Source organism: Ciconia boyciana, chromosome 4, assembly GCF_034638445.1.
Source record: "Ciconia boyciana chromosome 4, ASM3463844v1, whole genome shotgun sequence".
Taxonomy (NCBI): Eukaryota; Metazoa; Chordata; class Aves; order Ciconiiformes; family Ciconiidae; genus Ciconia; species Ciconia boyciana.
Genome location: NC_132937.1, coordinates 28138552 through 28163931, shown reverse-complemented (window position 1 = coordinate 28163931; position 25380 = coordinate 28138552). Strand labels below are relative to the sequence as shown.

Genomic DNA, 25380 nt, shown 5'->3' with positions numbered 1-25380 from the left:
CGCTGCTGATGGATGGGCAAATCCGCACAGCTAACGACACGGCTCATCCATCTCAATGAGGATGCTCTCCTCCTTCCCCCGGCGCGCTGGAGGAGAAACGAGCTGTGTCATTAGCTGCTTGTGCACCCCAGGCTGAGCAAGGCTGGAGCATCTCTCTCTAGAAATGAGCTAAAATGGTGTGGTTTGCCGCGTGAGGGAAGGGGTTGGCAGCTCCCCGTGACCACAGGGATGGAGCCAGCGGCATCCCCAGGCTGCTGCCAAGGTTTGCTGTGGGACCCTGAATTCAGGGGCAGTCCCACCCTCGCAGCTGGTTTTTAAGGCTCTTTGCAAAACTGGCCAGGGTGGCACCACCTCGTTTGCCCAAGCAATTTTGGTCGTAATAAGCTGAAAAACTCCACGGCCCTGTCTGCTCTCAGCTGCTTGGCAGGAAGGGTTCATACCTTCATGGGCTGCGACCTTGCTTTCCTTGCGATGCCGTTTAAATGGGCAGTCAGAGACATAGTGCGCTGTTCAACCTTTGCCGTCTGCAAATCGCTCTGTAACATTTTCAGACAGATTAAAATAAAAAAAAAAACAACAAAGGGGAAAGGAAGAGTTACAGCTTTCTGTGTATTACAAATTGAAAAGGAAAAATTAACCATCTGAAAAATGCTGGTAATGATGCGTGCCTTTGGAGGGGATAACTAATGAGTCTCCGAAAGGTCACAGGTTTGCTCATGGTTAACTTTCAGCAAGTCATTACGTAGGCAGGGCATAGGCAGCGCTGGTATCAAATGAATCCATCTCCTCTTTTCTTCCAGGAGCGGGACTGAGACCTGCTGAGGGATAACCAGGCAGCGCAGCGCAGGGAACTCCTCCGGCAAGCTGTAAAGATCAGACGGCACTTGGCTTCGCCAGTTAAAGACGTACAAGGGGAAGGTGTTGGAACTGCAAACGTGGAAACTTGCTGCACTGAACAGAGAAAGTGAGTTTTGGTCTGCAAAATATTTGCTGCTGTCAAGATTTCTATCTGCTGATGGGGAAGATGGGGTCTGCCCATACCGAAAAGGGAGCGACGAGAAGGGCGAAGCTTTGCTGACCGCTGGGGAGCCCGGCCAGTGCCTGGATGCGCTTCGCTGGTGGGGAAAACACTGTCAAAACTTGTGGGCAGGAAGGGTTTGGGGCAGTGCAGGGGCCATGGGGCTGCTCTGGGCTCTGCCCCACGGCGGGGCCGGCCGGCTGCCCCGGCACTGAGACGCCGGGGACGCAGGGCCGGGTGTCCAGCTGTGCCACCAGCCCTGCGCTTCAGCATCATCTCGGGGACATCGGAGAAGGAAAACAAGAAAGTGACTGAAAAATGTAGCAGCACTGATCTTTTAGTCTCAAGAAAAAGAACTTTCCTGTTTTGCTAGAGGTCTCTGAGCTGCTTTTATCCACGCTGCTTGGAAAGTCTCTTCTACCCCTTGATTTCTCACCCAGTTTAAAACATTTTATTTGTGTGTGTGCTTGCATCTATTCTCACTGCATCTGCGTGTCATCTTGAAGTGATGGGCTCAGAGCAAGACCCCCCCAAGCAGCTGTAAGTAATAATGAGGTGCTTGATTTCAAACCACATTTGGGATCTGGAAGCCCTTCGACTCTTCCAGCTTTTCTAGTGACGAAGAGGAAAAAGCCAAAAGAGGACGAAGCCCGCAATGGCAGAGAAGTGCGACTGTATCGCCAGCATGTACGGGTACGACCTGGGCTGTCGCTTCATTAATTTTCGCCCCTTGGGCTTCGGGGCCAACGGGCTGGTGCTCTCAGCCCTCGACAGCAAGAGCTGCCGTAAAGTGGCGGTGAAGAAAATCACCATCGGCGATGCGCGGAGCATGAAGCACGCTTTCCGGGAGATCAAAATCATCCGCCGCCTGGACCATGATAACATTGTGAAGGTGTATGAGGTGTTGGGACCGAAGGGGACCAACCTGCGTGGGGATTTTTTCAAGTTTAACATGGTGTACATCGTCCAGGAGTACATGGAGACGGACCTGGCGCGGCTGCTGGAGCAGGGGAAGCTCGCCGAGGAGCACGCCAAGCTCTTCATGTACCAGCTGCTGCGGGGGCTGAAGTACATCCACTCGGCCAACGTCCTCCACCGCGACCTCAAGCCAGCCAATATTTTCATCAGCACGGAGGACCTGGTGCTGAAGATCGGCGACTTTGGGCTGGCCAGAATCGTGGATCAGCATTACTCGCACAAGGTAGGTGATGCGGAATCGCCGAGGCCGGTACTCTCTTGGCAAGCTGCTGGCCGGCATGGGGAGGTGTTGAATGCATGTAGTGTGAAGCGCTTGGATCGTGGTAGATCTTCTCGGGAGAAACTGGTCCTTGAGGCTGTTCGGGCAGCTCTAAGCGCTGCTGGGGTGGTCGCTGGTGGTGGTTGTGCTCCCTGCCCCAAGCCAGGATGCATTTCCCAGGCAAAGCCCGCGGGTTGAGCTCTGCCAAGCGCACTCCAGGGCTTTCCAGCACCACAAAGCACCGAGCAGGGCACAGGAAGGGTTCAAGTGCAATTCAGGTGTCTTTCATTGCTTTATATCATATATATCAAATATGTACTTACATATTTTATTCCATCCCAGCAATGGACTGTGGGGAGGCATGCATTTGCTCGCTTTACTTAAATGACTAAACTTTCTGTTCCTTGCTTTGCTGCTTTTATTGAACACGAGCTGTCATTCGTGCCCGCAGCGGAAGCACATGGAAAGGGTACCTGGCTCGTCCGCAGCCACTCTGCTCGTCTTTGTCCTCACTTCTGCACCAACCCACTTTTTAAAAACCCAACCCTGTCTGAATTACACTTAATTCATCATAGGGAAAGAGGGATGGGTGTTTGAGACGCGGTCATATTCTTTCATCCGAGGTCAAGATCCAAATAACGTGTAAAACATTTTGCTCTTTGGTACTTACAGACTGTTTTAGAGTGCAGTAATAATTCTGAGTGGCTGGGTGCAGCCCTGGGCAGCCTGGCGTGCCCCGCTGCTGCCCTGCTCGGGGCAGGGGATGCCCAGAGCCCCCTGGAACCCCCAGCCTGGGACCCCCAATCTGGGCATCCCCTGCGATCCCATCTGTTGGTCCATACACGCCTTCTCGCAGCAGTCTGGCTGGGATGGAGAAGGAAGGGAAGGAGGAATGAAGCAAAATGCAGGAAAACAAATACCTGCCCTTGAGTAGGGTAAATCCATCCCCTCCTTAGGGGGTCTTTGGGACTGACTCAGGTTTTTCTCTCCCGCTGCTGTCATCAACTTCTCTCTGTCTGCCCAAGGAGGGCTGAAACTCCCCAGAAGTGGCACTTTCTAACAAGCAATTAGTGAGCCGTGGGCTGTGGTCTCCTCTGCAAAGGGTTGCATTCCCAGGCAACTGCCAAACCCTGCAAAATAATTGAAGGTACTGAAAACAGTTCTATACTCAAGCAAAAATGCAGCTATTAAAAGAGCTGCATTGTTCCTCTAACACACTTAATTCGGCGTGGCAGTCTCTTGCAGCGAAACCCTCCCAGTGGGGTAGCCCTGGACGTGTTGCTCTCTCTTGGGACGGGGACTGGGGGGGGACCCGGCATCCCACGGCCACTGTGGCTGGGCTGCCCCCGGGCTCTCCTGTCCCCTCGTGAAAAGGAAGTCAGAGCTGGGAGCAGCTCATGGTGGCTTCGCTGGTGGAGCACCTCGAGGAGGGAGCAGTGGCTGTGCTGACAGCGGGCAGGCAGTGTGGGAGGGAGGGAGGCAAGGAAAACGGGTGAGAATTCTCCGTAACACGCAGTCCTGATGCTGGTGGATTTTTGAAGGGAGTTGCAGGTGTTTAATGCAGGTTGCTGTCCAGGCTGGAGCTTTTGAGCAGTGGAGGAGCGTGCTGGAGGCTTCATCAACTCGTGGATTCACGTGATCCTGGGAGAAAGCAAAGTATCGTGTGGTCTGCGCCAGTAGATGTGATGCAGTCTGCTGCTGGTTTCTGGTTAAAGTTACTATTTGGTGTTGTAAGATAAGATAAAATCTATTTTCTTGAGCTGGATGTTTGTGTGGGAGAGTTCAGTGTCCCACATGAACCCACCGCTGTGCCTGTGCCGAGGTTGAAATGTGCTTTGCATTTACCAGTGGGTTTCTGGCCAGTGCAGCTCTGATTTGGGCACCATTGCTTTGCGCAGGGAAGGGGAGAGGGAAAAGGATGGCAAGAAGATGATCTCATGATGCTGAAGCTAAGCCCTGATCCATTCTGGTTTCAAGTCTGGGGTTTGGGGAGAAAGAAAGCCTGGGGAAAAGCAAGAAGGTTGCAAGGGACATCGGGGAGTGAGCGCGGGGTCCTTGTCACTGCTGCCTCCCCCTCCCGTGCTCCCTTCCTCACCAGTTATTACCCAGCTGAGGAAGAGGCTCCTGGCTTTTTGAGTGAGTGGGTTGTTTTCATTTCTTTTTTTAAGTCAGGTGCCTTCAGAAGCTTTTCCCAAGGGAGGGAACCGCCGCAAACAAGGCAGTGCTATGTGAATGCAGAAAGTCACTGATTTAAGGAGCATCACCTTGTCAGAGACTGCAGGATCAGGGTAGGAGTCATCTGTCTGTGTCTGCTGCAGAATTATTGTTATTTCTAAGTAATTCTCTGTTGCCTTAATAACAGCCAGTGCAGTGGGAAGGAGCTGTCAGGAGGATGGCCAGGGCTGCGGCTTCATGGTAGGATGTAACTTTGCAAGATGCCATTGCATGAGCATCCTCCGATTCCTCCCAGGGGTGGAAAGCCGGAGCATCAGTGCAAAGAAAGGGCAGATCTCCACTGTGCAGAGAGACCTGGATACTGCTCCAGAGCAGAGCCGAAAATAGCAGCGCTGCGGTGAGCATCCAGCACCACAGATAATGACAGTTATTTGTAAATTCTGGCAATGGGGAGGACTGTGTTTGCCGAAGCCGGGTGACTGCAAAGGCAGAGGTATGACAGGAGGGCTGGGATGGGGTTTGGGTCAGTCCCGCCTTTGATTTCCAGCTCTTCTCAGACGAGTTGGGAAGATTAATCCCTTTCCGTATTTCTCTTTCAACCTCTGCTTTCCTCAAGGGCTCATACAGATTTATAAGCTCCTTGGTCTGTGCTCTCGCAGAAAGCATCAGCAAGAGGGAGAGGACCCGAGCATCACCGAGTCTGAAGCTGCTGAGCCTCCACCCCACTGCTGACCAGCATTGAGCAGAACAGGGATCCTTACGCCCCGAATTTTGGTGCTAATGCAGAGCTGCCCAAAAGCAGATGAAATCCTGCTCCCTGGGTAATTAATTGCTGAAAAGACCCAGTAGATCCAATCCTCTGAAGGCAGCGCAGAGCTACAGCTCTAGAATAACACTTTGCTTGCAAGCCTTTGCAGTAAGGAAGGGTTGTCTTTAAGCGCTTGGATTTTTTTCCTTTATGATGTTTTGTATCTGGAATATGCTTAGTCTGATGGCTGGGGTCTGCTAACATGAAAAATTGCAGGTTGTGCGTTGTCATCCGTCTAAAAGGTCACAGCTCTTCTGACCCGATGTTTCTCAAATCCCAAACCATCCTGCTGAGTGTTAAAATGGCAAATAATAACTGCGGTAGATTGTGAGCAGAGCTTTAAACACAGTTTAGAAATACATATACCACCTAAATAATAGTTCTTACTTGGCAATGTGTCTTGTTTACATGACTTGCAGCAGGCAACCATTTAATTAGGATAATTTGGTGGGAAAAGGCGAGCTCTCCCACTCTGGGAGATGCCCTGGACCACAGCGAGGTGCTGGCCTTCACCAGCTTTGAAGCAGAGCAGCTTCGCCTGCATTTCTCCCACCATTTGGCCGGTGTTTGCTGCTCAAATCCCTTTCTCCATGTGGTAAGAGCAGCATGGGGGCATCTGTTCATTTGAAACTTCCCAGTAGCAAATGAGATGAATTTCAAGCTGCCAAGGTCACATCCAGATCTGGGTCTGCACCTTCACAGGCTGCTTAGACCCGATGGCTTAAATTTTAGCCCTGTCTAGATAAGCACGCTTCTAAGCTCCCTGGGTGCTCACGTACTTGCAGACATCTCTTTAGGGCACAGAATATCAGGTCTAGCAGGGGAGGACCCTTGGGAGATGATCCTGTGCGTCCCTCTCTCTCTGTCCCCCTGTCCCTTCCCTGATGCTCTCACCATCCAGCTGCCCAGGCTCCTTTCTCTTCCTTCTTACTACTTTTTATCCCTGGGAGTCACTAATCTTGCTGTTAATCCCTCTAGAACATCTCCACATTAATCCCTTTCTCCCCAGTCGCCGCTGTTTGCGGTCTGAACGCTTTGCTGTGCGACTCGGTGCCCGAACGGTGAGCAGAGGGGTGTTGGAGATGAAGATAAGGGACAGCTCCAGCCTCCACGAGGTCCTTACCCCTATGCAAAACAGTCAAAGCTGAGCATTTACCTTTTCATAAACCACCTCCTTATTGAATGCATCTCACCTTTACCATCAGAGTGCTCCGCAATGCCTGCTGCGTCTGCAGCCTCGTGGTCCTGCCTGCCCCACGCCTCACTGCCCTCTCCCCATGGTCCAGCCCCTGCCTGCATTTCTTCAGAGGCTGCCTGGGTGTGTGTAGCTGCCCATCTATCCATCCATCCATCCCCACTCTTATGCCATAATAAATAACTTTGGCTGGAAAAGAGAGTCCAGATGTGATCTGCCCCAAGTCTGGTGGGGAAAGGGGTGTAAAAGTGAGATGCTGTCCTCCTTTGAGCACCCTCAGCTCATGGTGGGCAGGAGGGATGGGAGAGCAGGGAGATAGCAAAGTCAAGCTTTAAAAATTGGGATAAATACCGATGAATGTCTAGACTTAAAAATAATAAATGTTTTGGAGGGTAGACTCAGCCCTGGCCATGCATCCCAGGTGGTGTGTCACCCAACGCTGGTCAGAGAGGAGCCGGTGGTCCTGTCTGGAGAAGACAACAGAAATGCCTGCTATATGGGGATACGGAGACTTGCTGAACCTCTTTACTCGGGTGACGAGACAGCGAAGTGGGACGCTCCTTAGCCTGCCCATGTTGTACAAGATAGTCAGATTACCTCTTCTGGAGGCTCTGCCCGGTGCCCCAAAGCACTTGGGGGCACCTGCGTGGGGCTGCCAGGGGGCCCTCTCTCCCTTTGCCTGTTGGCAACATTAATTACAGAATTAATTGGCAGAAATTCCACGCTAAGGAGGGTGCAGCAGCCCTTTTAGGGGGAGATCTCATGGTAAATAGTTTCCAGAACATCTTCAAACCTTTGAAGTCCTCCCTTCATTTTGTACTTGCTGATCAGTGCAAACATAATAGCTTCCAGTTCATCCAGTAAAATAATAAAATTCCCAGGTGGGTCATCATGAGGAGGTCTTCAAAGGAGATGAGGACGTGGGATGTTGCTCCGTACTCGCCCTGGAGGGAACCACCCTCTGCGTTCAACCCTCGGGCAGCTGCCCGTGGCCCCATGCAGCCAGCGCCGAGCCTTCCTGCTGCGACCCCCACTCGGTTATTCTCCTTCTCTGTCCTCTGATGAAGCACATAATAGTCTGCGGTCCTGAAGTATATGCACTCTGTCATCCCAAAACGGTGAGGACACACATCACGTTGCTGGAGCTATGCATAACGGCACTTTTATGATTTTATTATGGAGCAACGTTCCTGCAAACCCAGCGTCTTTCTCAGCCTCTGCTAGAACTGCCCTACCTGCCTTTTAAAAAATAAGCTTAAAAAAACGTGCTGTGAAGAGGCACCAGCCTGCTGCTGCACCAGGATTATTCCGAAAGCGTGGGGTTGTTGCTATTTTGAGTCCCTCCCTTGGCACTGCAGATCTGCACCAGGAGCCGACCCGGCTCCTGCAGGTGCAGCAGCAGGAATCCTGTTTCTGGCTGTGGATGGAGGCGTGGATACACAGGCTGTGGCTGGATCCGGCTGGATTTCCAGTTCGTGGGTGCCTGGTCTGCACCTCTGCGGCTTTCTGAGTGCAGGAAGATGGATTTTGGTGTGAAGTACTCTTGGGAGAAGCTTTGGGCTGCAGTGTTAGGGGCTGCTTGGTTTGCAGTAGGTGGGATCCTGAATTTCGGCATCCGCCTTGAGGAGACTTGCCCTTGGTCCCTCCAGCTCCAAGGAGGAGCTCCGGGCTTGGGCGACGGTTGTTTCGGAGCACGGCAGGTCTTGCTGTGCTCCCCACGTGCTGCCATGCCGTGCCAGCTTCCCTCGGCGCGCTGGGGATGCAGGCGGTCCAGTGTGCCGTGACCCGTGTGACACCGGGATGCAGCAGCACCCGCCCGAAATTGTTTCTCCTCCTGGTGTTACAAGCAACGCACAAAATCCGTGTTGTGGAAAGATTAGAAACGGCATTACTTTTTCTTTGCTTTTCAGTTTCCTTACTGTGCTGTTTGATACGACTTGAGGCTTATCCTACCTGTAGTGAATTCATCACCTTTATAGATTGCCTGAGCTGTTCCTGGACAAGCTGCAGGAGCAGAGGAGAAGCAGGAAAAAGATACTTGAAAATTGCAAAAAAAAAATAGCATGGGAGGGCTTGAGAGCAAGCCTTGGACTTTAAACTATTTCTGTTTTTAAATTAACTCCGTTACATTGGTTTTTAAAGAGATTCCAATGGTTCTTCAGTTCAGAAAGGGCTGTTCTGAATCCACAGAATATTGTCATGAAGGTGTATGTTCCATCTTAATTAGAACTAATTAATATGCTTCTGCTCTTGGTCTTTCTGTCTGGTTGAATCTACATAAATGGTGAAATTCTTGTGCTGAAGCCCATGCCTTGCATAGGTGATGGCTGGAAGTGCTCGGGCTCTCCATCCTGGCACGGCTGCTGCCCTCGTGTAAGTCTCGGCACCACGGGTAAGAGCCGAGCCCGTACCTAACCCAGGTTTAGGTGGATCCTTACCCAAGCATCCCGTGGCTGTGCCGGCAGCTGCATGATCCCAGCTCCCAGAGCTGTGGTGATATTTCTCCATAGGACTCGATAGTCCACAGGACTGTAGTTACTTCCTCCAGGTGGTAGGACAGGAACTTGTCTTACGTATTTTGTAAATTAAAGATCTAGCCCATGTTTTTAGCCACTGCGGAGAAAGAGCAGACGTAGGCGTTGGGGCTGTATAAGCCGCTCAGGACTGGGGTGCTGTGCTGCCTAGCCAGGGAGCACCCCCAGCCGCTCCTGCCGGAGAACCTGGGGCCAGGTCGGAAAAGTCTTGATTTTCAAACCTCCCATCAGCCCTTCCCAGTATTTTCCCCCTGAGAAAGAGGAGGGATAACCCAGAGCCCAGCAGTGGAATGCCATGGGAAGCAAGGGGGTGTCCAGCTGTATGGTCCATGAGTCAGTGGGATGGAGAGAAGCTGTAGGTTGCTCCTGTCCACCGGTCCTTCCTGGGCTTGGTGGTGGGTGACCCAATGGTCTGGGTTATTCAGCAGATGAAAGCAGGGAGACAACAGTCAAAGACACGGTGATGGGTGACAGAAGAGGGAAGCACAATGAGAAGCGCTGCTAATTAATTACCACCAGTAACATCACACGGCAGGGGAGGGGTTGAAGATGCGTCCAGAATATTTGGTGAGGTTTTGCAGGGAATTTTCTCTGATACATGAGAGATGCCTGGGGAAAAAGAGGTTTGGCTTGTTGCAACATATAGATACTCGCAGTATCTATCGCTCATACATTTTGCATGGTGCGCGCGCCCCCGAGAACTCAAATCCATCTTGCTGTCAGAGAATGTTAAATCTGTAAGGAGAGTGGCAGCCCTTTGCTGGGAAAGGGAGGAAATTGCTCTGGCCAGGCATTGCCCTGGCTCACTATCCACAAAGTTTATTTTCTTAGGATTTTTCCAATAAATACCGATGTCTCCATTGTTGGGAATAATTGCAGTAGCTGAAAAGCAGCGGTGTGATCGGATAACGCCTGGGGGCTTTTGTGCCGGTTCTGATTCAGCAGCATTAGCAAAAATATAATAGCATTAAATGAAACTTCTCAGCTAATCGGTCTCCATTACAACTTATCTTAAGAAGACCAAAATTAAAATGTTCTTTTAAAAGCAAACCCTTTATGATTAAAAGCTTGATGACTTCACATTTGGAAATTGGAACAAAATCCTGCATAAACCTCGTAGTGTTTGTGATAAACCTCATAGTGTTTGTGATGGTGCACTGCTCTCGCATTTAGGCTGAGAGATGTATCCTATAACATCCTAGGAGATGTTATATAGCATAACTGCATCCACAGTTATATTGCAACTGAAAACAGTTGATGCAACTATATCAGTTAGGATGGAATTTTTAACTGAGTTTTTACGTGAACTGTATTCATGCTGTCATTGCGTTTTGATACTCTCGAATGCTTCATGGCATTTAAATGCAATTCAACTTTATAATTTTGTTTTATTTTGTCTCTTCTACTGTGTTTCAATCTACCTCGTTCTGTTAATGCGTTATATTTAATATAGAAAATACCACTTAGGAATATTCTAACATTATCCTGATGAAATAACCGTTCATGTCCAACCCTGGCGTGGCACTTGCACATCCGGAGCTTGGCCGACGGGCGAAGCCGGGGGTGTTGGGACATCCCTTACGATGCCAGCGTTATTTGCAGGATTGAACGCATCCCCTTGATTTCAGCGGGAGCTGCTGAGCGCTTGGCACTTGTGTTAAATCTCCCGGGTGAGTTCAGGAGCGGGAGGGCTGTGGTCCAAAGAGACGATGGCACTCGGTCTTTGTCCCATGGAGTGCTGCTGAGGGCATCTCCTTTAAAACCAGGTCAAGCATCCCAACTGACCATCCTCACTGTAACCAAAGTAGGACGGAGGACAAGGACCTGCCCCATGCCACCCGGCTGCCAGAGGCGATGCTGGGGCCCCAGCGGCTGGGTGGCAAAGGAGGGAGGCGATTTATTAGGCAGGACTCAGGTTCAGTGCAGAAAGGGCAGGGTTTCCTAGCTCTTCATCAGCTAGCTAATCCCCAAGAGGGCTTTCTCACTTACCCCATGGCGTCTTATTTTCAAGAGTCTTGGCTAGGAGTCCTTGTGGGGCTGTGTTACCCGTTCAGTGATGCTTTAAGACATCTCCTGGTCCAGGAGACTTTCCTTCCATGCCGTAGTGATTTTCCTCCATAAATCTGTTTTTCTGCCTGTCCCCTTGTTCTCCTCTTTATTACGAGATCCCACGTCTCACCCCTGTGAGACGCTGTATGGGCTCATCCACAGGTCCCAGCGCATGCCCCAAACCGAAACGGGGTACACTGCAGCAGCATCCTGAGGATGCAGGCGGGACGAACTCACCTGGCTTCTGTGAGAGGCCGGATCCTGCTGAGCGCATCCTCTGGGCACTGCCCGCTTGGGAGCCCTGCGTGCTCCCCATGCCATCTCTGCTCTGGTCTCGTGTGTCTCCCAGTGCTCACGGTGGGTTTGTGCCCAGCCAGGGCTGACCCACAGGCAGCTGCTCTTGCGTGGGTTCCCCAGGGAGCTCCTGCCCTTCAAAAATTCAGTTTCAGCATCGGTGCTGGGAGTTGGATCTATGGGAATTCAGCGCCACGTAGCTTGCTGTTACCAGCAGTTTAGGTAGCTATGGAGGGACTATAGATATAGGTTTAACTAGAGATGGAATTGGCAAAAGATTGCAAACTGGTAACTTTTGAAAATCCAAGCACTGTGCTTACAGGTACTGAGCTGGGAAAGGCTTCCTTCACGCACCGGTGGGTTATAGCTGGGACCCAGCAAAGTACTTAAATAATGTGCTTAACTTCCAACATGTCTCAGATGGTCAAATTGGGATTTATATAATACATCTAAATCTTCTAATAGTGACCTGAAATAACTTTTGCAGGTATGATCTGCAAATCTGTGTTATTAAAGCCATCTGTCCTTTGCCGAAGATGCTTCAATACCACGGTGACAAACAGCAAATGAGTTTTTGGGGAGCAGCAAGTTCTTTGCCTCCTGGAGCACGGAAGCATCTCTGTTACCAGCGGTGTATGTCTCACCTCTTTGCTCCATGCAAGATATACAGCCGCAGCCTGCCATAGATGCAGCACAAGCGTGGTGGGCAGGTTTCTCTGCAGGATCCGATGGTGGGGCCATGGCGGGCAGTGAGGGCTGACCGGGGAGGAGCGGAGGAGCTCTCTTGCAACGTTGCTGACGTCTCTGTCTCTGCTTTTTCAGGGTTACCTTTCTGAAGGCTTAGTAACAAAATGGTATCGCTCCCCCCGCCTCCTCCTCTCGCCAAACAACTACACCAAAGCCATCGATATGTGGGCAGCTGGCTGCATCCTGGCCGAGATGCTGACAGGAAGGATGCTCTTTGCTGGTAGGTTTCTGGCTCTCGTTGATGAATTTTTTTTCTCCTTCCCTCCTTCCTTGCTACCCAATTCAAAGGCTTTTTAGTGTGGTAGAGGGAAGTCCCCTCTTCTTGCCAGCCAAGGCAACGCTTGTAGCATCGCTACAGGGATCCTACGGTTGGTTATTAGACACGAGAGCTGTCTCGAGAACAAACGTCACTTGCACAACCTCTGTTATTAGAGGGTCCCTTGGTTGGTGCGAACGTCCCTGAAACAGGCAGGCCCTTGTGGGTGGAGAAGAGTTACCATCTTGATTTTCACTCAGCCTTCTCGTGCTTACCTGGGAAGGACACGTGGTGGTACGGGTGTGATGGCACCCAGTGGGATGCCACCAGCCGATGGGGTGCCCAAGGCTGGCCGGAGTCGACAGTGCCTCTGTGCCGAGCCTTGCCGGGCAGGGACGGTCTGCTGCCAAAAGCAAAACCCCAAACAAAGAACAATTCTGATGAAACAATAAAACCTTTTTCTGTTTCTGGGTTTCCAACAGAAAATAAGAGCTTTTTGTTGGGAGGGAGGATGCTAAAAAAATGTCATAGGGTGGAGTATAAGGACAGGAGATAATGTGGCCCTGTCCCAAGAGGTTTGTACTCTGTGCTGTGGATTTGAATTGTGATTGGTGTCTTCAAGGTATTTATTTTCTTTGAGGGAAGACATTTGAATGCCACTACCCATTTTCAGCTATTTTCAGGATTTTCCTATAAGCGGGTATTGGAGCTGTAAAGGTGCAGTGCAAGGAAAAGAAGACAAAAAAAGCACCAGCAAGGAGCACATAATTATCAGTGCAGCATTTGAAGCTCGACTCTGATGTTCTTGAGAAGCAAATCTTTATTTAACACAATTCCAAAAATCCTACTGTCAGGAGCAAAGCTGTGCTTCCCAAGCTGGGATGCGGAGCCGTTCATTCAGGAATTAAGCAGCTGCTCTCTGCCTGTTGAACAAGCTGCCTGCCTACCCAAGGTCTGCAGCAATGCTCCTCCTTGGTTGTCTCTCCGTCACCCATTAGTGTTTTGAATGACAAGGTTTAACGCATTTCGTGAGCAGCTGTTCGCGGAGTTGTGTAAATAAATAATTAGACCCATTAATAATGGAAAAGGACATTTTCTTCACAAATATTTCAGTGCACCGCAGAGCTCCGCAGCCAGTGTTTGATTGCAGCTGCTCTGCCGCTCCCTCCCCGCTCCCGCTTGCAGCTTCCATATTCCTTTTGTGAAAGCTGAAAATTAAGCAGTCGGTATCATTTTGAAGAGATGATTAAAATTGCCTCCCTCTCCTTCCTTCCTCTTTCCCTCGGTCTTCCCTCGCCAAAATTTTTGAATCCAGGGACTTCAGCTCTGAAAATTATGCCTCAGACCAGGCTGCTCCTGCCACCTCCTCGGGATATATTCCAGGAGCGGGGACATCTCCACGTGCCACTTGTCCCTGCAGGTGCAGGGCATTTTCTGGTCTCACTGGGAGATGCTGCATGTGGGTGAGCTCTCGAGGCAGCTCTGTCAGCCGCTTCCCCTTGCCGAGCTGTGCTTTGCACCGTGGAAGAGTCTCTGAGCTTTTTGGGTGGAAGCAAACTGGACGATGCCTTTCCAGGGCAGAGCTAAGGCCAGTCCAGGGCACCGGACCCAAACTAGCTCCAGGTAAACCAGAGCAGCAGAAGCAAACCCCAGCACAGATGGCAGGGTCCTGCTGCTGCAGGAGTTGCACCAGACCAGAGCAACGCACCGCCTCGTATTAAACTGGGTGTAGCCGGAGCCCCAGGGAAAGCCTTTTGGACTCTTAAGTCAGTCTCTCTTTTCCTGTACTTGCTCCTCATGTCAAACAGCAAAACAAGATTGGCTTGTCTAGGTCCTTCTCTGGTCATCCCATCAGAGCACCCAAGCACTCATCTTTATCCTGGTTTTCCAAACTGTTCTTGACCCCTCTCTCAGCTCCAGCTTGGTTCTTGTGCTGTTTGTGGACCCCAGGGGTAGAAGCTACATCGGCTGACACCAGCCATCTGCCACCTAGGTGTCCGAGCTGGTCCCTAAAGCTCCCTTCATGGTCAAGGCAGAGGCAAAGGCAGCTCCAGGATGTGATTCGTCTGGCCTCTGTTAGCTGTCTGCCTTCAGCTGAGATTGTGCCTTAGAAATATTTATTTTTCCACTACTGCTCATAAAGAGCAGCTGGAGAACAAGCTGAAATGTCCATGCTGGTGTTGCATGTGGCTACAAGTCAGATCAATTCTGTCCCGGCTGCCTGGGCGAGATGCCCCAGAGCAGCCATATGGGAACTTACTTTGCAGGTTGGTTCCTGAGAGTCCACAGCAGGTTAGGGATCAGGAGATGGGATCTGGCAGATCACAGACTGGGCTCAGCCAGACAAGTGCTGTGAGCATCCCTGCATCTCTGCTTAATAAGCCCCCAGGTGATGGCAGAGTACTTAGTTAATGGGTGGGGATCAAAACCAAAGCTCAAAATACATATTCCTTTTGGGTTGCTTTCAAAATAGTCTGTGGAGTTGTTACGGGAAGGTCCTGGCCCCGTGCCCCATTTTCCTGGCCTCCTCCTGAACAAGTAAGTACAGAAGAGGCAGGGTGGGAGTCCAGTACTGGGGCAGGGTGCCCATGGAGTCCCATGCCACGTACCATCTTTCATCTGCTGGTGTCCAAAGAGGAGGAGAATAAAACCCACCCACTCAGAATAGCTAAAACCGGCAAACACTTGCATGACAGCATGGGTTCATCTTTGCTTTTGCTTTTCTCCTCTTTGCTTGGGAGGAGTTCGTCCCCAGCCACCCGCAGCCCCCGTCGCTGCAGGACGAGACTTTTGGAGAGTCCTGGGTCAGCAGCAAACACCCTGTGGGAAATAACAGCGATGTTATTCCCAGAAAGTTGCAAACCTCCGGTAATTGCCTTACACTGGATAAATTGTTTTTTGAGTATGCGTCAAGCGGCACAATTTAAATTGAGTGCTTAGCATAAGTCAATATAATTAACTCTGTAGTCTATCTGGGGTGCTTAAGCAACGCAGTTAAATTAAGGTGATCGGTTATTAGGAATGGATGTCACTCGCTGCTTTCAATCTCCTACACAAGTTAATGAACACCCAGCAGAGAGGGACCCCCAGCCCCCTTGCCTTCCCCACAGCCCCTTCTCTGGGTGATGCGGTGGCAGGAGCAGCTTCTGGTTTGGCAGAGCCCCGGGAGGGCACAAGAAATTTGGCTAAACCAAAGCTCGCAGGAGCATAGCCCGTCTCCAACAGCTAAAATCTGTTTCGCAGACCTTTGGAGAGCTCCCCACCAGGAGCAGCATGGAAAACAGGGAAGAGCATCCATAACTGAGCAGCTACAGCTTCCTCCAGTGAATTCTCCACCCTCTGCTGCCAAAGCGTATCCGAAAACATCGCCAGGGGAAGCAAGAGAAAATAGGAGAAAAAGAAAAGCTGCTTGTCCTCGCAGATCTCCGTGGGGTTCACGAGTGGGGCCGTGCCTGTGACCGAGCGCGGGGAGGTGGCACGGTGGCTTTTCCCATGGGATCGGTACTTGCTCCCAGAAGAGTCACTAGCAGGGCTTGGGTGCTCACCTGGTACTTGGTTGCAAGCTCAGGGAAGGGGGTCCCTTTTCCAAGACACGATGCAGAGCTCCTCATTCTCTCCTCGGGTAACAACAGCACATTGTGTTTATTCTGTCTGTAGTTCGTGTTTTTCTTTTCAGGAATTAAAGCCTCCAGAAGGTCCCTAGGAATTACATAAATAGAGGATAATGGTGGAGAATTGGGTTCCCGAGAGCCATAATTCAACACTTCCAGCATTGCATTAGCAGCTTCTTTATGTGACTAAACACGGTGCCTTTCAGCTGCCAGGTACCTTCAGTGAGCAGTGGCTGGAGCTGCACTGAGAGGAGAACAGCCACAACACCTTTGTGACTTTTAATACCCTGTAATTTTGATCACAGTTTGAGAATTAGCCTGACTAACAAGGTGTTTGTTTCCTGATGGTCATCTTTAGTTTCTCCTGGAGCCATGCTGCGAACCTCTAAATAACCTAAAATTAGTTTTTCTATAGGAAAGTGAATTCATTTGCCCAGGATTGGTATTAGGAGGGTGTCCCTCTGTCTTTTTTGCTTTTTCTATTGCTCTGTCGTCTTCTGAGGCTTTGTTCTGAGCGAACATGTGGTGTGATGGTGACCAGCCATGCTAATGTCAGTGTTGGTTTGGGGTTGTCTAAGTTCATTGCCGTGTCCTGGCTCAGAGCTCTGCCATTTGGGATGAAAGTGGCCACGACTGCATTGAACCAAACCTTGTTGGAGTGATGAGGCCATGATGGATGGAAACCCTTTCCCAACCTCCATGTTTGGACTTACCCTTGCCCAGGGGGATGTGTTTGGGGTCAGTTCCATGGATGTGAGTCTGGAAACCTCCTGCAGACCCACAGGGAGCTCCAGGCTGGGAAGGGCCCCTGCGAGGTGCCAGGGACCTCCAAAGGGACAGGGTTGCTTGAGGGTGTGAAGCCAGCAATGGTCTCCACCATCCCCGACGAGCTGGCCTCTCCACCCTCCCTGCAGACTGATCAGAAGTGCTGTGCCATAAATGAGGTTCTCTCCTCTTGCTGTGGATCAGTTGGGCGCTGCTTGCCAGTGAAGCAGCCTAAAATCCATCAGTGGGACAGCAAGGGGCTTGGTAGCCCAAAAATCCCCATTGGTTTGTCCACCCCAGCCAGCTCGCTGTCTTAATGGATAGTCCTGCCTCTAATGACAGAATATTTGTAACTGGCGTCTCTGGCAGACAGAAAATCAATAGTGTGTTTCTGTATTTCTGCCAGGCTGTACACGTAGGAAGCTGGAAATCAGCTGTGGAGCTCTTGGTCGCATCCAATAGTGCGCTAAAGAATGGGATTAACGCTCATTAGTGAGGCGATTGGCTCCGCTCCGCTGGCGCTGCCACTTCTCTCCTCTCGCTGACTGGTAGCCAGTCCTGAGCAGGGGCTTAGGGATGCATGGATAAATATGTCCTGAAGGAAAAGTATTTTAAAATATATTATTGCTTATAGCAGTTGTGGGGATGGTTACCGTCAGAGCCTTGACTTGGTGCCCAGCAGCCAGGTGGGACCTGGTCAGACAACCCCTTTCCCATCGGGAGAGCACAGAGGTCAGGCACTTGCATTCATTTAAAGATGAAGCTTTGGGACTTCTGGAGCTGGGTTCACGATCTTCTTGTTGTCATTGGGGTTGTGACAGTATTTTTTGTTGCTGCTGCCCAGAGGGGCTTTGCTTCTCGGCGTAGCACAGCACATGGCAGGGACACGTGGTGACGGCAATCGGGCACTGCCCTGCCTGGCTGCAGCCTTGTGAGCCAGGGTGCTTCATTAGGGGTTATGAACGAGCCCAGCCATAGCATTGCTTAAAGAGGGTCATCAGTTTTGAGGCCATTGGAGCCAATATCTGTCTCCTCCTTCCATCATGTAGGGTGGACCCCACCGATGGATAATAGCTCCCACGCCCCATAATTTTAATTGGGTACGGTTTCTGCTTCATAGCCATTTTAAATAGATGGCTAGGTTAGTCGAAAAGCTGCACAGACAGCGTCAGGGTGATTACACCAGGAGAGCAAATTGCCTAGGTTAACTCTATCACCCTTAAAAAGAGGTGACCCGGCTGGGAATCACGCCACGTTTTCCTTGAAGCAAAGAGTGGTGGCTAACGTGGAGGGGCTGGTGGGAGATGTGGCGCTGCGGTGACGTGGCTCATTTCAGAGGGGTGGCCATGTAGGATGGTGGCTGATAATACCCCCCACCCTCCCCGATTTAACTTCTGGGTCTCAACTCACTGCCTGTTTTCTACCTTTTAGGGGGTCACGAGCTGGAACAGATGCAGCTTATTCTGGAGACGATCCCCGTTATCCATGAGGAAGACAAAGAGGAGCTGCTCAAAGTGATGCCCATGTTCATCAACAGCACCTGGGAAGTGAGGAAGCCGCTGCGCAAGCTGCTCCCCGAAGTGGACAGTGAAGGTACCATAGTGCCCGCTGGCTTCAGCAACGTCCTTCTCCTGGGACTTCCCCCAGCTGCCGTGTTTTCAGACCTATTTCCCCAGGGGATCACAGGAATCGTCCTATAAGGCCAAGTGCATGAATGCTGGTGAATGAGAGTTCAGATATCTGAGGGTCTGCAGTGCTTGCTCCCACCTGGAGCTCACGCGTCCCCACCACGCTCCCCCCAGGTCCTGCTCACCATCCCCCTGGGGAAGGCATAGGCTGCAGGACAGCACTCATGTTGTCGTAGCTTTCTCACAGGTAGCTCATACAGAAATAAGGGTGAAATAGTCTTCCAAGACTATTCCAAGACACTTTCAAGGTGCATCCTTGCCTTCCTGTGCCTCTTCTTGAGCTGTAAGTGAGAGTTCAGCCCAGAGGTTATTTTCAAGCCCTGTTCATTTTCTTGCTGTGCTTTTTGCGTGAACGCAGTTGTATAGTACAAGAAAATAAATGCTTTTACTTCATGAATATCTGAACTCCGTGAGATGGTTGCTACAGGCAGAAACGTTGCCAAGTGCTCCAAGGCTTGGACATCACTCGCGTCAGGCTGCCGCAGCCTGCAATGCTCAAATACCGCTTCAGCCACTCCCCTCCTTTGGGTAAAGCTTAAAAAAAATCAGCAGCGTGTTGTTGCGAGGGGGCTGCAAACCACAGGCTTTTCGACCTGAACTTTTGCCTGGAGCAGCTTTGTGGGCAGCGAGAGCTTGCAGGGTGGCAGCCAGAGTTGAGCAGTGTGGACCAGGACACGTCAGTTCTTCTGAGCTCCTTCCAAGGCTTAAACCAGGCTGGTGGACCTGACCACCTGCTTTTGGGAAGACGTCAAGACCAAGCCTGGCATACGTTCGCTGGCGTAACTCTTCATTATAAGACGTCCGCTATATGGGCTTGGCAATGCAATACCCATCGGCCTGGGTTACCCAGGGACTGCGTCAGCCTCCGGCAAGCAGGAATGGATTTATTCCCTGTCATTACTGCGGGAAGAAAGGTCACCTGCGCCCCTTACATAATTCATCGACATTTTCCTGCCTCTCTGACCCATAATATATCGTAATATATAACTCGTAATATATCATTCCACCATGCTTCTTGCCCACAGTCAGTGACCTTATGAAGCTATTGATTCCTTCCTACTTAATTAGTCCAAGCAATGAAATAATCCCATGGAGACAATCGGATATTGGTTAATGTTTAAGCACTGAGGCAATAGGTATGGCCCTTCCTTTCTGCTGAGAGATTTTGCCCCTAAAGAAACGGTCCCATTCACACAATTAAGTCTTTAATGGGGATATTTCTGAAGGTACAATGCAAAAGATGCAACTGAAGAAAGGTGTATTCCCATTTGTATTATCTGAAGTCTAAGGGACTCTTCCATGCGCCAAGAATCAACTGAATAAGCAACGTAATGACAGGATTAGATCTTTTCACATAACCTCAGTAAAAGGAATCATCAAAGAAATCACAATAAACCCTATACATTTAGAGTTAATTCCAGTCACTTTAATTGCACTTAATTTCCTCCTTCAGTGTCGTAGAAAGAGTTCGTGCTCCACGGTCTTTCTAAAATAATTTTAGGCACTCAGGATTCTTTAAATATTAATGGACAAAATAATTTCATAGTGTTGTTCACACCAAGGGCTTTTAAAAATTGGACTTTAAATCTAATCCCGCTTCAGTTGCACATAAAGATGTGCAATCAGTTGTCTGAAACGCAAGTGCTTGTCGAATGGATCTGAGAGCGTGGAATCAAATCCTGACACCATCCAAAGGTCTTTTGGGGGTACGAGCTTAGCCTTCTGGGCTGGGATTGCAGCACCGGGTGTAACATGTATATGCTGTCCTATGGAGGTGTGATGCTCTCGCAGTCATTTCTTCTGCCTTGCTAGATGAACTGACACCTGCGGGCTGCAAGATTGCTCCACTGCAAGCGCACAGCTCCCGTGGGGAGTAGGATGGATGCAGCAAGGATAGAAGTGTCCGTTTTAGATGCACGCGGGATGTGACCTTTGAATTCCTTCCTTACTTCGAGGGGATTTGTTATGGGGGATTCACAAGGCTCATCCTGGAAAGGAAGCTGGTATTGCTTTTGAGGAATTAATGAGCTTGTTTCTCTCTGCTTCACAGCTATTGATTTTCTGGAGAAGATACTGACATTTAACCCTATGGATCGATTAACGGCTGAGATGGGTCTGCAGCATCCTTACATGAGTCCGTATTCCTGCCCCGAGGATGAACCAGTGTCTCAGCATCCATTCCGGATTGAGGATGAAATTGATGATATTTTACTGATGGAAGCCAACCAGAGCCAGATGTCTAACTGGGACAGGTATGGTACCCAAGGCTGGGCCAGAGACCAGATACTGGCTTAAATTCTTTAGGCAGAACTTGACTGGTGAGTCTCTGACCTGCTCTTGATTGGGTTCAGTCACACATGTTCCAGACCCATGGAAGACACCTACTTTTCCTTCTTTATGCCGTATTGTAATTCTAGCCCAAGCTGGCACCTTGCTGAAGCCAACGAGAGGTTCGTAATTGATTTCTACAGGGAGCAGATGTTGAGTCTGCATGTTCCAGTTACCGAGTATCTTTCTGCTCTTGGTTTTATTCACAGCCTATACTGTCTTCATTTGAGTTACATCTGTTTAGGTGATGCTGCGGTTCTTTCCTCTGTCCCTATAATACAAGTTATAAAATAATATAATTCTTGTACCTTTTGGGGACCAGGCCTGATTTGGAGCTCTATATTTATCACTTTTCAAGGTGCGTAAGCCCCAGAGGCCACAGATCTGGGGTCTTTTAAAAAATCCTTAATTGTGTTAACTTTTAAATGGTTTGCTGAAAGTCATACAGGAAGTTTAGAACAGATCAAAACCTTGAGCTGAGGTCTCTCGTGTTCTAGATGATTACCCCAGTTACTAGGCCAGTCCCAGTTACCGGAGCAGGTAGGACAAAATAAGCAGCTAAGAATTAACTAGGTTCACTTTCCTATAGAGCTCCTTCCAGCCGAGTGGGACGAGCTGGCTGAGGATGTCTACAGCATTGCTCCTCTGTGCATAGCAATTAAATCTCCTTGCCTTCTTAATCCACTATATTTCACCGGCACTGAAAAAATAATCTAAAGAAATCCTTTGCCTTCACTATTATTAATCTCTTTGCCTGGGTGAACAAGTACCAGGGTGGAGGCTGGGGGAGACAACCAGGTAAATTAGGTAAAGAGGAAAGGTGGAAGGTTTTCTCAGGATATCTATCATCAGTGTACCCTCACAGCTCCGGCATCCCTGCCAGTTACAGTCCCCAAAGCAGCTAATCAGTTGCTGGAGGTCACCTTGTCACCTTTTCATCTCTTGGCTTTCTTGGTGTGACACAAGAAGCTGGGACCTAGACTGTTGGTCCTGCCACCCAGCTGGGGACATCTGCTATAGGGCTGTAAATTTTGCAACACAAGCTGAGTGTTTTAGAGACAGGAAATTATTTTGCCTGTGTGTTGTGGGATACCTGAAGAGCATTTCATTGCCGGGACATAGAGCCCCGATACCTGGGATAACACATCTTTTAAAGGCAGCTCAGTTAGGAGCCAGTAAATTAGATGTCACTTGAAAACCATGTCTAAGAATGGGTGTTGTCAGGTAGTTGCAATCAAGGGAGTTTGACTGGCTTGAGAAGTCATCCCTTAGCAAGGTGACCCTTCAGGGATGCTCTTGGTCCACGACGTCAGAGTAAACTGGTGATGTCCAATCTCAGTGGGGATTTAAGCTCATCTTTTTTACTTTTATGGCCACAAACAAGGAGCACTCACACTGTGGATGCTCGTCTATGGGCTGAGGGACAGTTTGATGATTAATATTGTTAATAATGTTTTAATCCCAAGTGGAGAGAAGGTGATGATTGGCTAAATGAAAGGGCCAGTTGGTTTGGTTGTTCAGCTTTTATTCCCACTACTGGTCCTGTCCGTGCAGCCTGGGCAAGCCTTAGACTCCTCATAAAATACTCAGCCCCCCTGCCTTTTTTAAGAAAAAGGTCTCTAATATTAATAAGAACTTAAAGAGCTGTAGGTAAGCAGCATATTAGCAAGAAAAAGGTAAAAATAGCAGCAGCAGCGTGCATATCTGTTTGAGCACTGCTGTTTCTAATGAAGCCATCATCTGGGTGTCTAATAGCAGCGTGTCTTTCGCAGGTATCACGTAAGCCTCTCCTCTGATTTGGAATGGAGACACGATAAATACCACGACATGGATGAGGTTCAGCGGGACCCCCGGGCAGGGTCTGAATCCATCGCTGAAGAAGCACAAGTTGATCCACGGAAATACTCACAAAGCAGCTCGGAGAGGTTCTTGGAGCTATCCCACTCATCCATGGACCGAGTATTTGATGCCGATTGTGGGAAATCTTGTGATTACAAAGTGGGGTCACCTTCCTACTTGGACAAATTGCTGTGGAGAGACAATAAGCCCCATCATTACTCAGAGCCCAAGCTAATTTTAGATTTATCCCACTGGAAAAGAGCAACCATAGCACCCGCAGCTGAGCTATCGCTGGAAGAAGAACCATCCAACCTCTTTCTGGAGATTGCTCAGTGGGTGAAGAGCACGCAGGTGGGTCTCGAGTGCCCCAGTCCTCTTCCGGAGATTCAGGAACGGAGCCTGCCATCCTCTCCTCACCATCTCCACAAAGAACCCACGGAGGTGAACAGTGAAACAGACCCTGAGTTTGACTTGGACGTCTTCATCTCCAGGGCACTGAAACTTTGCACAAAACCTGAGGATCTTCCAGACAACAAGCTCAATGACATCAACGGGGCCTGCATATCTGAGCACCCCAGTGAGATTGTACAAACAGAGGTGTACCAGAAAGAGCGATGGTGAGGAACCCACACCCAGGAAACCCCGCTCTATCTCCCTATTCCTCTCTGATGGTGTGGCCATTGCCTGGGGCTGAGTGGCTTCCGTCTGTCATTGAGCATCCGTTTTTTACACTATACTGAATGCCTTTTTCTGAAAAGGCAAGCACAAACCACATGCCCCTTTTGATGCCTTAGAAATACCTTTAAGGGAATCAAGAGGTGTGAATGAAATACTGAGTTTCTTATACTGCCTTAACACTCTTGCCTTGCAATCTCTGGGACCTGTTTGAAACTTAAATGTACGAGGGAAAGATGACAGTACATGATAAGTTTACAAACAGAAGTCAAATCAATTTATTTTCCTTTCTTTTTCTATAGCATCTTGAAATGACAAGGACAAAATCAGCATTTTCATTATGGTCAGATACCTTCCTAGTTTGATGGGTTCACAAAACGCCAAACTTTGAGCTCCTCTGAGAAACCCGTGTGAGTACAGACGCTACAGAGAGAAGCGATGCCAGGCAGTGTCCGTGGTCAGCCATTAGTCAGCAGAGAATGGAACTAGAGGTAGAGTTTGGCCATCAGACAGAAAATAACTCTTTGAGAATGTTAACAGGGAAGGAATTTGACCTACAAAATATGGGCCACTTGGGATTTTATTTTATCTTTTCTGATTGGAAAACAAAATTCTTGCTAAGCGCATTCTCCTTGTTTGGTTTCTGGCACATAAATTCCCCCTCCAGTTGTACGGGGTAAATCTGAGCTCTCCAAGTACTTAGGAAGCCCCATGCGATGCATTTCAGTGTAATAACCTGGTGCTGCGAGTCCTGTCTCGGGCAGCTGCCCAGCAGACCAGCAAATTCTGGTGGTAAGGGCTGGACAGGAGTTGAGAGCTAGAAACATGGTGTCTCATGGTGCGATGCTGCCTGGCACTACCAGCTACACAGACTCAGCAAGGGCACCCACCTTTGCTAATAAAAAAAGGAATGAAAGTACTACTATTTTACCTTCTGACAAAGATGTTGTGAAGAAAACAACAGTTCCTGTGGCATTAGATTCGTAACTGGCCACTTTGCTTCCAGCTTCTTTGGAAGATGCTGATGTCAGCAGGCAACCGAGTGCAGTTTGTAAATAGACACAAACACAACTGATCTACTGTAACTTCTGTTTTCATCCACACTTCTGAGCACCTTAGTAATGAATCAGCTAACAAGAGTTTGTATATGGAAGAAATGTTCTATACTTATATTTAATCAAACTCGGCAGTTTTTTAAATGGAAAACCTGTAAATAGTGTCATAAAAGCCAATCTCTGCTTTCCTTGCCATCATGTCACTGTGCTCTCCAGCACGGCGGCAGTACTTCCATTTGTAAAAGAGAAACTACTGTACTTAGTAACCCCAAGGGCCATATTTAACTATTATTCCTATACAATTTTTTTCTACCCTTTTAACAAGCAATCTACTAAATGTCCTGAGATGTGAAGAAAACTCATGTGAGACTCGGATGATAACTAACAGCAGCAGTTACTGTATTAACCCTGGTTTCTGTTCTTGCTGGGATCAGGTACAGGTTTAGCTGTAGGAGAGCTTGTGCAAGGCATTGACAAGCCCAAAAACTTGTTCTTATTGTGAAGATCTCTCCTTAGGCTGATTGAAATGCCGTTACTCCAGCTGATTAGCAGCATAGATGTGAAGGCTGCCGGCTGCATGGATGGGATGGGGTGGAAGTCCTGGGGCAGGGGTGGAGAAGGCATCTGGAAGGCAAAGCCATTGGAGAAGGCATCTGGAAGGCAAAGCCATTGGGCTCTGGTCTTTGCTTCGAGTGTTTGGACATCCCCCACGGTGGTTTAGAAAGGGGAAACAAGGGAGAAACAGAGGGTTGGTTTCCAGTGTGTTGCAGATCATTGATATACCTCAACTAAAGCTCAGCACTTTTACTCGTGGTGGGAGAAATTCAGATGCCGAAGGAGTGGCCGCCCCCACAGTGGGGCGGATCCAAATCCGGCCCCGGCAACCCACGACTCACCGCCCGTGGTCCTGCTCAGCTTCGCCGTGCACTCGGCAGCGGCCAACAAAGGCTGGGAATGGCATTGCCAGCGCTCGAGTGAGTGTGTGCCGAGAGAGGAGGAGGCAGCAGCAGCCACAGCAGTGCCCCGTCGCTCCCTGGTGCCACCCTGGGAGGAGCAGATAACGCACATCCTCTGATGGGAGATGCACAAACGCTGCAGCCGGAGGC

At 49.6% G+C, this 25380-nt stretch overlaps 1 protein-coding gene across 1 annotated transcript; it reads left to right on the top strand.

Moving 5' to 3' along the window:
- Positions 1-1673: 1673 nt before the first annotated feature.
- On the top strand, positions 1674-23478 carry MAPK4 (mitogen-activated protein kinase 4). The gene is made up of 5 exons (XM_072859688.1): positions 1674-2219; positions 12133-12277; positions 18121-18282; positions 20428-20629; positions 22478-23478. Exons 1-5 carry the CDS (start codon positions 1674-1676, stop codon positions 23163-23165), a joined length of 1743 nt encoding a protein of 580 aa, XP_072715789.1. The 3' UTR covers positions 23166-23478.
- Positions 23479-25380: the final 1902 nt, after the last annotated feature.